The sequence below is a fragment of the Gambusia affinis genome, linkage group LG05 (genome assembly GCF_019740435.1).
Source record: "Gambusia affinis linkage group LG05, SWU_Gaff_1.0, whole genome shotgun sequence".
Lineage (NCBI taxonomy): Eukaryota > Metazoa > Chordata > Actinopteri > Cyprinodontiformes > Poeciliidae > Gambusia > Gambusia affinis.
The window spans coordinates 9,472,340-9,491,462 of NC_057872.1; the positions used below are offsets into that span (position 1 = coordinate 9,472,340).

General features: G+C 39.3%; 1 protein-coding gene across 1 annotated transcript in view; it reads left to right on the forward strand.

Annotated features, from left to right (window-relative positions):
• The window catches only part of LOC122831602 (eukaryotic translation initiation factor 3 subunit H), a 70,643-nt gene that overhangs the window by 25,879 nt on the left and 25,641 nt on the right, over positions 1-19,123 (forward strand). The window contains exon 3 of the mRNA XM_044117900.1: positions 10,703-10,870. Within this exon, the coding sequence (XP_043973835.1) occupies positions 10,703-10,870 (168 nt within the window). The remainder of the gene's footprint in view (positions 1-10,702; positions 10,871-19,123) is intronic.

Sequence of the window (19,123 nt, forward strand, 5' to 3'; positions counted from 1 at the left end):
AATATTTATGTTTGTTCTCTGTTGTAAGCAGCAGTAGTCAGCATAGTGTTTTAATTTATCTAAACATAAAATAAAAAAAAAGTCACAAATGTATTTATAGAATGCTTGGTGCTTCCCAGGGAGGCCTTTGAAAGGGGGAAAAAACCCAAAACAAAACAAGGGGAAGTAAACACATAGATGGTAAAAGCCACTTTGTTTTCACCTTGCAAAACAGATGGGAGTCTGAGGACTTTAGGAAATAGAGTGCAGAGTTAAAGTGTGGCTTCAGCTGTGCTGAATGAATGGGTCAAGAGTTTAGACTCATTAAATTAGAGGTGATGTGCCGAGTCCTGAGAGTAAGATAGAAGGAGAAATAAGAGCTGCCGTGGGACTACACCGTTCTTCACTTAGCAGAACACTGGTAGAATGAAATGTCTTTAAATTGTAATGCGCCTAAACATTTTTGTTATTTTTTGTTTTTGGCTTTAAAGTATTAATAAAGATCTACCATGTGCATGATTTGCTGTAAGCCTCTGAGCTTCTCAAGCACACAATTCCAGCCCCGAAAACGGAATTGGTCTTTTCAGTTTCCTGAAACAGCTTGTCCGTTTGCTGTCGGGGGGTTTGTTAACATGCAAGGCAGTGTTCCGATATTAACCCGACTGAGACTTTAAGATGCTGCCACGTATGGAGTTTCTGTTCATTTGGACCAAAGGGAGTTTATATGTGGCGTAGTCGGGATATAATCAAGCATAAGGAGTAAACCAGACTCTTTCAGTCATTACAAAGTAGAAATACTTATATTTTCTTACATTATTCATAACCCTGACTGATTTAGATTTAAAGTTATTTTTTTGTATGTTTATATTAATACCATTCTCAATGGTTAGTGGAGAAATCTTTGTTGGTATTGGTGTCTAAACTTTATGGCAGCTTTGACAATGTCTGAAAATTGATAGTACCAGCTGACTTGACATTTTCTTTTAAAATAACAAACCTACAAATGTTATTACATTTCATGTGCAACATGCAATAATTTCATCAACCAAGATAGTGGTCAGACTTTTCTGGAAAACTACCGTAATTCAATTTACGTCCAAAACAAAAAGAAAAAAAATCATCTCAAAAATATCTTCAGTGCAGTAGCAAGACTTAGAAATGAATCATTCTTCCAATTCTAAGATTATTACAATCTCCACGAGTTTCCGAACAAAGGTTTCACAAATTGCCAATTGTTTTATTTTTTTTTGTGTTTTTTTTTTTTGAAGATTGTGTCCAGGTTCATGTCATAAAATTGCCGATGTTTGTGGAGATGAATATGATTCGACAATGTTCTTCCTGTTTTGGGGGTTTACTGGTCAGCAATGCAAAAATCCAGTCTAAACTCTACCGAGTAGCTCTGATGACACTCTGAGTGTGTAGTTTCTGAGGCAACAGCACATAAAGTTAGCCGAGTCCAGCAGCGGTAAGGTGTAACTAATAAAGTGTCCAATGAATCTGCCTACCAGCTCCCTTTTCACAGAGACCGGGATCATACTTTTACAGCACGATCTGTCATTTTATCCTGTGCAGGAGAGTCAACATAGAAACAAGCTGTACGGTGTCAATATGAAAACTTCACTACATTTTTTTATGGACCACTATAACACAACTGATCATCTTTAATCATCAAATCCTTTTTTATAAGCTGAGCATCAGTTCAGCACTGGTTGTCTGAAATCCCCATATCTAAATTAGACGACAGTGGCTGAGATCTTAAAGCACATTGCCAGTGTTGCGACCGTTGTGATGACAGAAGGGGAAATAAAGGGGGAGGGGCAGAAATGAGGCAAATAAGGGATCAAAATAAACAAAATTCTAATTATTTTTAATTCAAATCTGGTTGGCCCATCTGTCCCCCTTCTCAGCTGTTGATTTTCTGTTTCCCGCCCCACTCACTACATTCAGAAAATAGAGGCAGGAAACGGAGGGCAAAGGAAATACAGCTCTCCAAGTTCCAGACTGTTCTATGGCTCTTCTGCTCCACTCGACCTCGGTGGATATCAACTCTGGCCCGCGTTCGTGTGCGTGCGTGTCTTAAACTGCCCAATGCTTTCCAGGCAAGGCCCTCGTCAGCCCTGTCAAAGTGGTGATTAGAATGTGTTGTGACACGCAGTTATGTGTACCCTCGCATTCAGACCCGAGCACACACCAGAACACTTCTCGCCGCCTGCACACAGTCGCTGTGGCCTGCAGCATCTTGCGAGGTCCATCTCAGTTCACCTCCTGTGTCATTGAGTATTGCAGCATAAGCTGTGCGGTTTGCTCACGCCCATGGTGCTGCTGTTGATTGTAACTATTAACATTACTACCCAGGGTGAGAAGTTTTGCTTCTGGCTAATAACGGCCGCCGCTGCAGATACACAAGCGCTGACGGACAGCGCGCACATACAGCAGAGGCCATTTTCAGGCTGCACACATCAAACCTGCCCCCCCTTCTAGCGTGTTGTCATGGTTTTACACGCTCCCCTTTGAACACTCACTCCCTTTGTCTCCGTCACATGCAAGCATACCATTCCTGCTCATTTCGCCGTCTCCCACACACTTGCACACATACAGTCAGAAGGCACTAGGGGAATGGGCAGACTCATCCCCAGTCTGGCCTCGGGAACCAGATTGATTGATTGGAAAGGCAGCGGGGCAGCAGAAATGAATGAGAAAAAGCAAACGGCGGCGCATTCTCGGACCTCCTCCTCGCCTTGATGATATTGTTAAATTGACTGTTCTCGACCCAATGCTGCCGTCGTTGACAGAATATTGCCACCTGCCCTCATAATGCATGAGTGAAAGTGTCATTTGAGTCTTTTGAAAAATACTATGAAGGTTGTCTAATCCTGCCCTGCATTTTGAAACCCAATACTTGGTTGCCACAAAAGATGCCCTGTCGTAATGTTATCAAATTCAGTTACTGCATATACAATGGCTGCTTGGTTAGAGTCACTATGACTTTAACAGAACTGCTGTCCCTTTCGAGGCATTGGTTGGTGTTCGATTATCTTGAGTAAAGCAAGAAGGGGTGTAAATTTATCGCATCATATATAATTTATTGTGATAAATTTCTTAGAAGAATTTTTGATTTTCCATTATCACTATAAATTCCAGTCAATGTTTAAAACCGTCCAAAACTTTCCTTATTGTCAGGATTCTTAGTTTTAGTGTTCTTTCCACTGTTTGTTCAATGAAAGCGTCAATAAATGTAGAAATACAGTTAGTGTGTACATTTTAGTGTTACAAATCACACTTCTGTATGTGACTGGTGACCCAAAGAAGCACATAATAAATGGGAAGGATTTTCAAGAGCATTATTTGTTTTTGGGGCTGCGATTTCTGTGACGTACAATTACCAAAGTATTTAATAGTTCTAATCGTCACTGTTATCCCTTTCAACATCTCCTGGCTCGCAAAATATAATGATAAAACTGAAATCCATATCACGCACCCCTGTTAGCAAGTAACCTAATGTTATTGTCAATACATAAGAAAATACAATAAAACTACGTGGTGTTGTGTTTGTCAACACACAATTACAGCTGGAAGATATTGGAAAATAATTTGATTGTAAGAAGAATATTGGTAAAATATCAGTTGTCATAAATCTATATTTTCATCAACCCTGTTTCTCCATTAGTGCTTCTTGCTGCGTGTGTAACTATTAGCATTTTGGGCTTTTGCAAAAGAATATTTTAGTAATCGAGTTATCCATCGATTATTCTTACTATTAATCGAGTAAGCTGATAAAATAAAATAATGGTAAATCTGACATAACACCAGTATTACTATGAAATATCAATATCGGTCCAATTTTTCATTTTTGAGCATCTCCAACAGTTACTTTTTTGCAGTTTAAAAAAATTAACTTGTAACAGTAATAGCTCACTTTCTAAGTTAACCCGAAGAAAAGTTATACAAAGATCTGAAATTATGTTCAATTTCATAATAAAAGAGGTAAGCTCACAAATACGCTTATAAAAAATGTCTATACTCCAGCTTTTAGTTTATGTATTCATCTCTAGTCAGTTTAGTAGATAAATTCTCACTTTGCCCCATACCTGTCAAGCTTTGGGTTTAAGAATACGGGAAATGTCGTCTGGAAATGGAGGGCTTGGGGTGATGGGGGAGCAGGCGAGCGAATGAACGTAAAATGGTGGTGGAGGGGAGGAAATACACCAGGCAATATTTACGGCACCTTCGTTCGTCACACTCAGAAAGTCATCTACCAGCCATGTACCGCCATGATGGTTTCCGTCACCCGTTTGTTGAGACCGGGATGATACGAAATTTATCGTGCTGTTCGTCCGTTAAGTTACACTTACTGTACACTGTAACCATCAACTACTCAGCCGCCCGCCGTGCTCAGTCTATCCACTCACCTGTATAAATACTCCTGCTGCGCTCTTTCCGCTGTTCACTTTCAACCAGCAGCTCCTGGAGGAGAAAGGCTGCCGTACTCCAGGCATCGTGCCAGTCACTTTAAGGATGCTTACTGGTCCCCCAAAAACGATGAAAACCCGGGCATTATCATCAATCTATAATGCAATCAATAAAATCCCCACGGCATAATGTCCAACTTGAAAATTGAACATTATGCCGCTAACACTTAGCATTCATCAACTCGGAGGCAGAAGTCAAAGCTCCGCACAACACAAATAATGTCCCAGCCGGAACACGGTGCGCTAAATAATAAAACATAAATTAATGAAGCTTCGAGGCAAGTAAATTTTCCTCGAGGAATTTTAATAAGCGAGGTACTCGAATCATTTGAGGAATCTTTTCAGCCCTAATTGCATCCTCTAAAACAGTTTTTAACATTTCTGTATTCTTTTCAGGAGTTGTTTTTATATACAGCTCTAAAGATAATCTTTTTGGGCATTTGTCATGTCACTCCACAGACTGAGATCCCTACTGGCTTTTCAACTTCAGTATATCATGATATACACACATGTGTATGTCTGAGAATGTTTTTCTACGTTTTTCTTAACCTATAATTCATAGTTTATGAAAAAACAAGGTAGTGATCCTGTGGCATTTACTAGGCTCTCTGCTTTGCATTAGATCTCAGGTGGATGAGCTGGCTGACTGCCAATAGCCTGTTGTCTCCTCAGCCAACTAAATCTAAGTTCAGTTATCAGGCTGAAAGTCATTTGATTGTCTGCATGCCTTTTTGTTTGTTTAATTTTTTTCCTGACCTGAGTACAGTGTGTAGTGGTTTGTTTGAAAGCTTGTCTGTCTGCTTGACTTTCTTGTGAAAGCTGTAGGGAGAATACAACCCGGTATAAAATTAGGATTCTCTGAGCAGAATTCATGAATATTTTAACCAACTTGTCTGCACCGAGTATCATCAACTTATTGACATGTCGCGGGCAAATAATTGCCTCAGGTACTGGGTCTGGCTCCAATCTGCCGGGGTCTTTGTCTGCTGAGTCAGCCTGTTCTCCCTCCACTTTGCAGCGTACTTAATTGGTTCTAGCACACTTGTAGAAACTGAATGTGACCATCATACCTTCCCAGTCTGGACCAATTTACAACATCCGTCACATAATACACTGGACCGCTGTATACTTGTGAACTATCGAATATTTAGCGATGAGCTAGTTTGAGGTTATGTGACCGCTGTTAGACCTCCAGATGTATTTGGATGCTAAAAAACATAATGTAGCCAAACTAAAACGCCTGCAACTTGAGCCTAGAGCAACAGTCAGTTCTTTAAACCATTCTTGCATGTTTGCTGTTATGTGGCAGAATGGATTGTTTTGATGAAAGTATCTTCTCTTTTCATGAAATTCAAACCTCTTTTATACTTACTAAACACTTAACATAAACCTGCAAATAGGAGCCTCTAACTAAGTAGCCTGTTCAGAACAAGGGGACAACCACAACTTAAGACGAGACAGAACTTGATGTTTTACACAACGCTCTTTATTTTACCTACTTTAAATCCCTCTGAAGCATTTTCAATATTCCAACATGCGTGGCAAGATTGGAGGTAGTGTGACAACGACTTTCCAACAAGACGTCGGCAGTGTACAATTAAAAGCAGTGTGGAGTGGGACTCGGCAGATGCTACAGAGTTTTGCTCATAAAATTCTGATTGCATTAGCTATTATAAAGGTCAAAACACATAGGTGGTTTTAAATTGGTTTTATCCTCTGAGCATCACTGCTGCCTGAGAAACTACCTATGGCTGAAGTCCATAGAGCTTTTCCATTTCTACACACTTAACCTCGCCCTTTCTAATGTACATTGATGGAAAGAAATCATCTGTATGACACCTGGTGTGTTTTTATTGTTTTGTTTTTTATTTCTTTTTAATTACCGCAACACACCGTCAAGCAGCAGAGTCAGCTAATCCTTACTAAAGTCGACCATTAGGAGAGTCAAACCACTTCAGTTTGTGGTTCAGAGGCAAAACATCCTCTGGGTTACACACTGACAGGAAGAAAACATCTGTGTTCCTCGAAGTGTTTTGAAAATAAGGCTACAGTTTCTATAAAAATAGTTGTACTTGGTCAGGAGCAGTATTTAGGTTGGGTGTTTGTGCCAAAGTAGCCGTCTTAAAAGTGGAAGTGCCCCAGATTTCACTGCAAAGTCTTGCCCTTAGGCACCCCGGTGCTCCTGTCAGCCTGTTCTGTTTGATCCTACTGCTATGCCCTCCCCAGGTGGGGAGCAAACACAAACCCAGCTTTACACTAGGTGTAATAGCCTGGGTATTTTATCAGCCTCGTTCACCTACTTCTATTGATATGCCATTCATTCAGGATGCCCATCTGTTCTCTTTTTTTTTTTTCTTTCCCTTTCCCTATTTCAGCTAACCACAACGGACTGGACAGCATGGGACCTCCATTGGAACCTATTACACAACACTAGATAATGCAAGTGGAAAAAAAAAAAAAATCTTATATCCCCCTTTATCATTTATGACACGTCAAATTACAGAGCAAGAAAACGTAATATGTCCTTCCTCCTGTCTGGTTCAGCGCCAGCTTGTAGCTTATTAGTCGGTGTTTTTCAGCTCACCTCCAGTAGAGAGAATACCTCGGCTGGTGTGTAATGAGATATAAATCAAGCTTTTTGGCTCTCACGACTGTAACCCAAGGCTATAGGCAGCCTTTTCAATTTCCCTCTGATGTGATCAGTGGTACTCAGTTGAGTTTCCAACCTGTAGGACTAGCTGCATGCTTTATCATTGGCTGCACAGAGATGTAATTCATTTCAATAAAGCAAGAGCAACGTGTTTATGTCCTAGGTTGGTCTTTGCAGCGTGGATGCATGTTATTAGTTTGTTCTCAAATTCAAAGTAAAGTAAATAGTTAACTGTTCAGTAATCTTTTTTTCTGTGCTGTAGAAATCTCACCACTTCAAAAGGTTGTTTATAACCTTCGCCAGATCAATGTCTCTTCACAGCACATTCTGCAATTTCACGTCAGAGCTCGAGAAAAAAAACAACTTTTTTTTACGTCTCAAGGATACACAGAAGTATTTTGACCCAGCTTTTCAGTTGAACAATTTTAAAGAAAGCACAACTTCTTATTTTTGTTTGTCTAAGATGACTTAATGAAACGGTGAGGGACTGTGAGGCCTCTCTGTATAGACTAATGATCAGATGGATAAAGAAAAGGCTTTACATGGACTAATACTACAAGTTATGATTTAGTAAAGGCTTGATAGATGGAATAGTTGCTTTATATTTTTACCCTGTTTTGGTAGGAATGCCATTTAAACGCACATCACTGCTCTTTAAATAAGTATCCTCTAGAAATGCGGTAATTAGCTGTAAATAACACTTCTTCTTAATTACTAGTTTTCTTTAAATCGACTTGCAGTGCCTCCAAAGATTTAAATTGCAGTCATATAGTCCTCTCTAAAATCATTTTAGAGTGTTACTTTGAGAGTACTCAAGCAACTCTTCAATGTGTTCCAGCTTACCTTGCAGATTGGCAAATGAAAAGACCAGTGCCGTTTACTGGGTTGTTGTTTTTGTATTAGAAAGGTTGTAAAATGGGCAAATACAAAAAGAAGCACTGCAGTAATACTGTAAAAGTGAAGTCATTGTTTTATACTTTTTTTCAAAATAAAACATAAGGCAGTCCTCTGCTCATTAGAGTTAAGGTTATAAACAACTATGCTGACTGGAATAAACAGTCTGTGGTTTTCTCCCTGCTGTTGTCAGTCGCTCAGCCTTCAGTTTCTGTCTGGGAGTTTGTGCCCAATTTCCCTGCTAATGATGGGGTGTTGGGCCAGGTGTACGCTTCAGTGGCGACTGAGAGGTAAGAACTCCTACTGAGAGAAGCAGAAGTGCCAAGACAAATGGGGTGGTTAGAGCGCAGGATGCCTCCCCCCTCCACTGAGCTCTGTTTTAGTCCGCTGAGGAGTCTGGACATATTCCGGGCCCCTCTCCAGCAGACCCACTCTCAGTCTGTCACTTCCACGTTTTCACACGGTGTTTTGTTACCTTCGTCCTTTCTTTTCCTGTTTCTTTTTTTTAGCCATCACCTATTTCTTTGCGGGAATGTTATTCATCGGCTCTTTCATCTCGTCCTCAAATGCAGAATACACAAATAAAATTCATCCAATTCTTGCTTGGTTACTTCTGATTGCAGATAGATGGAATGAATGCCAAAAATTTAGATTATTTTTTTTCTTACTTGTTTAACAATGTATAAAAATTAAAAGAAACCTCTGTTTTATTCTTCAAATGATTGAATAAACAGTATGGTCTTTTGAAGAGATTTGTTTTTTTAGGTCAGTGAAAATTAGGTAAAGGTTAGGTTCAAATGCTTTATTGCATAAATATGTAAAATCATGTAATCCAATCGCTGTCAAAGACCCTCCAGCACTTTTCCCCCCCATGTTTAAGTTTCTTGCAAAAGTATTACTATTGGCTTTAGCTACAATGCTGGTAACAAGTTGCAGAAAACAAACCAGAGTTGTCTAAAGCTTGCTTAAATGTGGTTAAAGTTAGTTGATTCAGTATTACCCAGTAAACAGCTTGCAGGAATACTCAAATGTTTCCTTGCATTTATACTAAAACATCTATATAAAACATTCAAAAGCAAGTACTTGATGCTGTCTTCTCCCTTTCTGTGTGCGGAAAGTGAAATCTCAGAGTTTTTAACGGCACTTACATCGAATGCAGTTGTATTGGAAATTCAATGTTGAAAAGTTGGAAATTTTACTTTGACAAGGAATAACAGCATTCAATCATTACATTAGCCAATGTAATGATTGAATCCCTGCCTTTGAAACCAACACTTGATCAATTATTTTACTAAACAATGTGCTAAAGCTCACAGAGAGCATTCAGAAATAATAATGCAATTGCATGTTTTCATAATGTCCTAAGTCTCGTTTCAAAGTATCTAAAGGTCTGGCTTTGTTGATCCACTCTACAAGAAATGCATCCACTACCAGAACCTTTTTCCCCCGACACAAACGCCTCTTGTGGTTTGAATTACACTCCCTCTCCTGTCCCTCATACACCGTGTCGTCCTCCGTCCCTGCCCCTGCCTTGTATTCTCCTGTCCATTCACCACGCGTATTTTTGTCTCCTGGACCATGTCAATCTCTAAATAAAAGGTGAGATTAAAAGGATAGATTGTTGCATCCAGCCCTCCCCCGCACGACAGTGCATGAAAAGGAGGTCTGTGTGCACGGCCGTCCCCGTCCTGTCCTCCAGACCTGGAGAGGTTGTTGTTCAGAGTGGCAATGTTGTGCTGGAAGAGGAGACTTTTAGCATTGTGCTCTGTCAAGAGTCATTAGACAGTAAACCGATGTTTGGCCCATGGCGGCTGTTTGTGTAGACGTGTTGCAGCAGACAAGAAATGAAGATATTATTTGCATTTTATCAGGCTTATTTTCTTTTAAAAACATGTCTAAGTCTTTGAATCCCCACTTTGTCAAGTGATCTAGTGAAGCTCTACCTGCTTAGCATAAAATAACCAATGAGTTCAGATTCAGGTCAGCAAAGAAGATCAGTCTTCCCCTTTTCTTTTGTACATCTCCCCTTTCATTGATCTAATTTTTCTCCTCTTTAACACCTTCCTCCACTCTTCCAGCTGTCCTACCACTCTCCATCTTTGTTCTTTTTACCCTGAGTGCCTCACCTTCCCTCTCCTCCACCCTTCCACTTTGTTCTTGTTAACAGCCTCAGCAGGATAGGGTTATACTCTACAGACGGGGGGTTTAGAGGCCACAGCTGCCCAATCAAGTCCTGATTTATCAACCTCCTCCAGCCAGCCCACAACAGATACTGTTTTGCTCGCTAGCCTTGGCTGTTATTTAAAGCCAATGAGGACGGGTGTTTGTGTTTTAAGCTAGGAGGTGTCCGCCATAATGAAAAGACTCTCTATAATGTATCTAGCCTCCTGCCCAGGAGCTGAAACATGCCAGTGTATCTGTCTAGGATCTGAATCCCCACAATCACTTGTTGAGAGAAGATGCAGCCTTTCATTTGCTTAGTTTTAACATGTTTGTCCTTCACATCTGAGCTGCTAATTTATTTCACCATATTTCTCTTTCTCACTTTTTATCCCTCTGTTTATACTCCGTGTCCACTTCCAGATGGCCACTATCTAATTAAAGATCCAAACAAAATGAGTTCGGATTCCAGTAAAAGTTTCCTCCATTCCTCCTAGTTTCCTCCTCATCACTCATGGTTTCCACCTCTGTCCTTTCTTTCTTCCTCTAGTCCAGTACCAGATGGAGATGATGCGTTCCCTGCGTCACGTCAACATTGACCATCTGCATGTGGGCTGGTACCAGTCCACCTACTACGGCTCCTTTGTCAGCCGAGCTCTGCTAGACTCCCAGTTCAGCTACCAACACGCCATCGAGGAGTCTGTTGTTCTGATCTATGGTGAGTAGTCCCGCACTGAAGGTTAAAGTGTTCAAATCAATGCAATTGACATTTGTCACAACAGATGGTCCATTTTGAAGAGGTCAAAAACATAATCCAAACACGGAATCGAAGCAATGACGGAACCAATCATTGCATGCTTGTAATTTAAAAAGATCAATGTAACGGAGACGAACGATGTTGGAAAAATGGGATTTGCTTACATGGCGAAGCCGGGTTCAAGCATCGGTCAACGGAGTTAATGCCTACATGTGCTAGTCAGGTTCAATCTATTGCTCTCAGCAAGAGGAAGTGTTATATTGACCAAGTATAGAGCAAGAACACAGAGGTGAGATGTACTGTGGTGGTATGCACTTGTCAGGTACCAATTCATAATCGGCCACTAATAAACAAGTTCATGCAGATGGAAAACAGTTCCTTAAGAGTAGGTCAGCAGCAGTTTAGATCTGTACCTTAACTCCAAGATGTATTGTTGAGTCTTTAAGGAACAACTTGTGGAGAGAAAAGACGGAAACTAACATACAGGTTAAAATTACGAGGCTTGTTTGGATTTGGTATGCTGTATTTTCCTTGGCTTCCACAAGAGAATTGAGGAAAGTCATTTAGTGTTCATTGTCAGGCAATGATTAAAGAACCTCAGGACAAATTTAGTGTCTTTTGATCTCTATTATCTAAGAATACAACCAGAGAAAGGTACTAATATATTGTGTTCTGGTTTTAAATGTAAGAAGAGCAATTTTCAGTTTTGGATAATAGATATTTCAGAAAAATATCTGTCATTTTGATGGTTGCAGATAAAGAGCCTTTCAAGATATTAATATAATAGGAGTAGAAAGAAACACTTCATTCTGCCACGCTTTATCATTTTTTATTCACACAAAAAAGAAAAAGATAAAGCATTGCATGCATTTGTATTCACCCCCTGTTAGTCCAACCTTTATCAAACCACCTTGTGCTGCAATAATAGCTGAAAGTCTTTGGAGATTTTATTCAACCTGCTTTTTACATTTAGAGACGGAAATTGTTGCCCATTGTTGCTTTATGTTTCGGGTCGTTTCCCACTGGAATTTGATGTTTGTCTTTTGCAAGATACAAAACAGATTTTCTTCCAGGTTTGCATTCTTTTTACCCCGTCCATCTTTCAATCACGTCTGGTCAGTAGCTATCTCTCTTGTTAAGTAAAGCACTCTTCCTCCAAAGCAGACTGCCACCACCATCATATTTTATGATACGTCTTTATTTTCAACCATGCATAGGATTGTGGGTGTTGGACAAATGATGCGGTTTATTAACTAATGTTTTCTGTCAAACCTTTGTAGAGCAGCCACATTTATAGGGACAAATGTAGACTCAGTTTACTACTAATGCCTGGTTGACACTGCAAGATTTTAAGGCCGATTTTCAAAATCTGACACCATACCATGATAATAAGAAGTCTTAGGTTTGGCTGTACAACATGTGATGTCGAGCCACATGACAGGAGCAACGCTCCACACACGAACCAATTTCACTCATCAGTATTCAGATGTTAGACAAAAAAATCTCGGCAAACCTCTCAACACCAAACGTGAGTTCAGAGTAAACAAACATGTCCCACTGAGAAGAAGCAATGGCGAATGCTTGTGCGCTATGGTTAATTGAAAAAAATAAATAAATACAAAAAGACAACCTTCCGAGTCAATCAGATTTCTCTTAACATACCAGGGATATCTCTGCAGATCAGCTTTAGGGTCATCTTGATATTCAGGGCATCTTTGAGATTGTCGGAAGGGGGAAATAGGACAAAAATCAACATAAAAATCTTTTCATTTGAGCTAGGCATAAGGCGACTCCTGATGGTAGTTTGTATATTAATATACAACACACACTTTTTGGATTTTTAATTTAAAAAATCTAGTAGTGTCACTTCCACTTTACAACTAAGCTCCATTTTGTCTTGATCTATAAAGAAATTTACATAAAACATATTGCTCTTGTGGTTGACGACTCTTTCCAAATATTTTTGGAAACATTTTCACACTGACTAGTTAATAGAGTGGTAGAGTGAGTGAGGGTGCTGCTTATTCTCCTGTTCCCCTCATAACTTTGTATCTGCTCAAGGCAATGACTGCAATCATGTTTTTTTGCAAAAGTATGATCTCAGAACGACCTTATGTCAGTCTAAATATGCACACTCGCCAAATTCTGATGAGCAGCGAGGAATAGCTGTACACAACACACATACAGGAAAGAATTAAGACTCCAGAATCATGGAGGCTGAGGGCAGTGGGTCAAAAGTCAACTGGTCAGAGGCTAATAAAACAGCTCATCAATTGGAAATAAAAAGAAGTTTGACAGACACACCAAATATTTCTTTGCTAAGACACCCATGACACAGAACAGGACTCGGAAATTAATTGCTGGGGTTTTGGGAGTAGATGAGTGACACAGTAATTACACTAACGAAATACGTTTTTTTTTTTCCTTTTTCCCCTCCCCCTTGCTTAATCCGACATCCTCAGTCTGGCAGGCAAGCGCCGTCTTCTCCAACCCCTTCAATGTGACATGTATGGGAGTCGCACTAGTGAAGAAATGTTGTGGGTAAGGTACTGTTAACCTTTAAGTAAGGTCAGCCACAGAGAGGGAAGAAGGAAGACATAAACAGGATTAACTGTGTGGCTCCTTGCCAATAACATGACACTAATAGACATAATGTGCCTCCATGAACTTCTTCGTGAAAGTCTTTAAGAGCTGCTTGTAACTGTCACATGACAATACAACTACAAAGGATGGTAATTTTCCAGACAGTATTTAAACCAACAGTACAGAAAATGAAAGCCTTCCACCAATAAACCGTGTTGGTCTTAAACCCCCCTATTTCTAAATGAATGGTAATTGATGACCACTCCAAGTGGCTGAGTTCAGAGGCAGTATTTTACATAAATCCCGTGGATATTGATGGCTAATTAGATAAAAGCGTTCATCAGTTAGCCGTTTGGTACGCAACTCTGACGCAGATAAAACACTTCAAGAGTTGGAGACATGTTGTCACATTTGGACACCAGGCTTTAATTTTTGATCATGCAGCAAACTTCTGTCTTTGTTGAGTTTTATTCCCCTCAGGTTTATGAGCAGCAAAAGAAAAGTTGTCATCGTGACACAGGAAGCTAACAGATTAGAAATCTTTGATGAAGGCAGATTTTTACTTTCACAGTGTTTGTCTTTTACTTTTCAGGTGAAAGACAAAAACAGAACTGCCATCTTTCTTAAAAAAAAAAACAAAACGACTGCTTTGAGTTTTACCAGCAAACTTTGAAAATAATTTTAAAAGGTAGAACTTGACAGGCACAAGATAGATTAGAAGAATTTTCCAGTTGCAAGTCTGTGACTGGTCCTGCCAGCCGGTGGCTCTGGCAGCGGGGCACCGCAGCCTTTTCTCATTCTAAAAGAGGCCTCCCGCTAATGTCAATCAATAATGCAGCACTTAACGGATCAAAGCACCCCAAAGGAATTTACATTATCTCTGCTTAAAGTCAAAGGGGAAACAGGCATCGATTGCTTTTTTTTTTTTTTAGTTCTCTGTCATTAGCTCACCGGTCATTTTATACCGATGAAAGAATCGATCAGCCAACCAACCGATCCGGTGTCCGGTGCCTGTACAGGACGACAGGTTGAAACCAGTTGGGTAAATACGTTGAACAAGTCAGTTTGGTTTATCGATGAGGTTGACATGGACACACAAGGGTAATTAGAGGTTTATGTTTTGAAGGTACTTTGACTGAGAAACTGATTAGTTTTTAATGAAATTATCACTTTCTCTAAATGTCAAGCAGAACTGGAGATTGTGCTTCACCGTCCTGTAGATGTATCTAAAGCCGCTTCTCCATGGGCATGGCTTTGACCGGATCTGACCGGTTCCGTCTCCATTAGCAGACTCTGTGTACTTCCTCCTTGTTTTTTGGAACCACGTGAGGGATGGTACAAGCCATGTATTGCCTTTTATTCTTTGTTTGGGTTTTCCTGTCCAGTAAAGTTCATGCCTGGATATTGGTGTACACCTTTTATCTAAATATAAACTTGGAAGAAAAATGAAAATAAAATAGATAGATCTGTACAGAGTAGAAACTCATCGGCTTATCTGAATCGTTTCCATTATGATTGCATCAGCAAAGAATTTCTATAAGACAAAATTAAATATCCGGGTCTATTTGAGTCAGCCATAATAATACATTTCAGGCTTTAATCTTATCTGCGTGACACTTTATTTGTCCTTAATACAAAATGAAATATCTGGGTTTATTTGAGTCCATCAAAACCAAAACCTCCAAGTTTTCTATTGCTGATTGTCTTTGCAAACATAATTGAAACGTTGGCCACACCTCCTCCTACTTAGGCCCCTACTCTCCTGTCAATATTCACGGCCACACCACGGAGTGGTTGGATGTGGTGTCTCACTTTTCTCTAGACAAAACCTCAGAGTTTCTAAGGGGTTTAGGTCAGGGAAGCTGGCTGGCCTGTCAAGCACAGTGATATCAAGTTCTATAAAACAGCGTGAGCAGCTTCTGAGTCATCGAGGAAAATGAAACTGGCGTCTCAATACATCTGGTCAATAAAATGAAGGTTTAAGTCACCTAATATCTCCTGTTAGAAAACGCAGACTCTGACTTAAAACCATAGCTTAATACACGACTGTGGAAACCTCAATCTGAACCTCGAGATTCTTGGATCCTCTTCACTCTTTCTCCATAAACCAGGAGTAAGATTTCCAAATAATATACAAAATGTTTTAGTCCAGGTAAGATTCTACTGTAGTTGTTTGGATATGTCTGGGTTTGCAGGCGCCAGCTGCAATCTGCAGCTTGTAAGTTTCTCCTAAACCAGTGATTCCCAAAGAATTTCTGGGCCCCCCTATTTATTACAATAAAATCCCCCCCAAAAAGAAAAAAAAAATCAACTGAGCACACACATCGTTCAACCAGACATAAACCTATACACATATTTTGTTTTCAGACCACTGAAGTGAAACACTTTTGTGTTACTGTTCTTTTTTTTTTATTTATCCATACTGCTTCCCACGCCCCACCTGCAATGGCACTGCACCCACCCTAGGGGGCGCGCCCCACACTTTGGGAACCACTATCCTATACTGTCACATGAACTTTGCTTCAAAATCCACTCTGCAGGATTTTGCTGCACCTGTTAGTAGTGCATCTTTTTTTTAGATGACATTTTTCTTCAACTCAACTTTCCACTACGTCAACTGGCAATGGCACAGTTCTAATAATAATAAAAAAAAATGTTTTCTTAGCAATTTAATATTATATATTAATTTTTTGTGAAACTGAATTTTTGGTTTTCAATTCCTGTAAACCACAAACAATAAAATGTTATCAATATAAATGGTTAAATATTGCACTGTTTATTGAATCATGTGTTATATCATTTGATCAGAATAACTGAAATAAATAACATTTTCAATTATAAACTTAGATTCTGTATCAAATCAGGATCAATCTTAAAATTAGATTGGGAACATGTAAAATGCTTTTAAGATGCTCTTATTTGATTATTTGGGGGAGCAGTGAGCAACAGCTCTCCACCTAATCCGTGTTATTTGGAAGCAACAGGCATTTTCCTTCAGACTTTATTCTGTGCTCTTGGTTGTCCTGATCTGAGTCTCTTTTTGACATTTGCAGATCAAACATAAGTGCATTCTGTTTTTCTTGCATACTGACCAACAGGACTAATGCATAAAATTACCTGTGCAGCACATGCAAGAAACGGGTCTTTGTTTGCAGAAAAAGATCAAGGCTTTGTGTCCGAATTCAAGAGGCTCTTTAGAGTTCAATCAGGATCACTCAGTATTTTAATTCAGCCAGCACACTTCCTGTGGATTTAAAGGAGCAATCCTCCTGTTGGCCTTTTCTGCTCTCACCGGGGAACAACTGAGACCTGCTGTCAACTGTCAGTCTTTATTTCGACTGGCGAATCTGCAGGCAAATAGCTTGTCACGGCTGACATTTTGGGAAAGTGAATAAATAACTCAAAAACTTCAGGCAAATTGTAACCTGCTCACTCTCAGTTGGTTGAATCTCATTTATTGCACCAGCTGCATAAAGAGACAAAACTCATAGCTTGCATCTAGTTTTTATGAATTGCCTGGATAATTATTGTAGAAATTTTATTTGACTGTGTATTACGTTTAAAATCATTTGTGGAACTTTGTGCCTTTGAAATGTTTCATACCATCTTAGATTTCTTTCTATTACAATAACAGGCAGAAAGATTTTATTGTAACAGGTTAATATTTTCTCCATCAATAGTTTTTCAAGCTTTCTGAAAGTCCTCTGACTTTTTTTTTTTCTGTTTTCATTTTCTTGAATCTTGGTGACTTTTTTCCTCATTTCTAGTCTTCTCTTTCAGAGGTTTTGAAGAGCATATGGATGTTGTATTGCTTTTAAATAAAAACTTGCAGAAACAGGACGTGTGGAGGGTGGTAAAAACAATCTTCAGACCTTAAAGACTGCATTTATCAGAAAGTCATTTTGTGAGTCATGCGCCGTATAAGTAAGGGGATCCAGACACAACAACTCTGAGGTGCAGCATCTATCTTTTGCTAATAGCTCGTTGGCAGTCGTATTCACAGATGAATAAATTAGATTAACACACTAGATTAACCGGATTGGCTTCACAGAAGTTAAATTCTGTCATGCTACAACCACAAACCCTTTTTGATGGTATTTTTTTGAGCTTGGCTAACATAACATGCACCACTTTGATTGGGCAATTTTAAAACCTGAATCTGTTTTCATCTGAATTATTTTATTGCTTTTTAACCCTTTTCTGTTGAAGAAACGTGTATCTAGGTCCTCAAGCATGATCCTTCCTCTGCCATAAGTTAATGTGGAATTGGTGTGTTCAGGATGCATATTTAGATGACCAGTGAAGGGAATTCATGATGTTGGATTTTATTTAGAGAGTATTTGAGAAAAAAAGGGACTGAATATTAATGCATGCCACATTTTTTAGATTTTTTTTGTTTGTTTAAAAAACTAAACTCAAACATCATATTCCTTCTAACTTTGTAGAATTGTGCACATTTTAACATCTGCTGAAGCTGGTGATTTGTAAAGAGGCAGAAAAAGAAAACATTCAAGGAGTATGACATCTTTAGCAAGGCACTGTATTCTTCCACGAACATGCTGCGACACAAAGTCAGAGTGCAACTTAAAGTCTGGTTTCTCTGAAGAAAACTTTAGAGATGAGTGACGGCTCAAGACTTCTTTTTTGTACCTTGTCACAAATACGTTAGCAGCATTTCGAAATGAGTCTTCAACGAACCACTTTTACTGTCAGCAGGAACCAAGTGCTTTCTGTGTTTGAGCTATTATAACGTCTGCCTGATGGTGTTGGGGACGGAGGGCAGATGCAAACCTTTGTGTTTCATTAACGGAAACAAATCCTGATTATTATTGTCATGTCATTACGTTCCATTTGCAGATCCAGTAGTTGAACTTGTTTAATGGCCAGGAAGTTAGAAAGCAAGCCTGTGAAACTTCATCATTAAGCTTTTAGTTAAAGGGCATCTACAGAACATGGCTGCATCCTTGAAAATTCACTATATAGTGAATCATTAGCTGACATATTCCAACAATCTTAGATATATTAAATGAGCTGTATGTTCGCACTTTGTTTTAACATCTAATTGTGACGGGACTATATGCAGGAAATTAAATGCATACCAGTTTGAGATTCTTACTGTATCAAAGTTAAAATAAAGTACATATGTATCATGGTAGCACAGTATCATTATACTTCCCCAAAAAGTTTTTACAACAGAAATATGTTTTACCTGATTTTATCTGAAGGTAATCTGTGCAAAACCTTCTGCAAAATCAATAGCTCCAGACTTCTGTACTTCATGTGGCCTCCAGATTAGCTCATGAGCAATGGATATAGATGTTCTTAGAATTTGCTTCCATCACTGAGCAGCTGTATCTAAGCCTTACATCACCAAGAGCATCGCAAAATAAGGATGTTTGATATCAAGAAAATATGTAGTTAAGCCGGACAGTTAGTCATTTCCACTGTCCTGATATATTTTCAATAAGCACAGAGTGAACATGTGACATTTGAAATAGACTTTATGCTGTATTTTTCTAAGCAGTCATTTGCTGTTGTGATATTGCTAACACTGATAGCTTTTTGATGCAAAACATTTGGTACCGGGGATAAAGCATATCACCAAGTGGACTCTAGACCAATCTAGACATA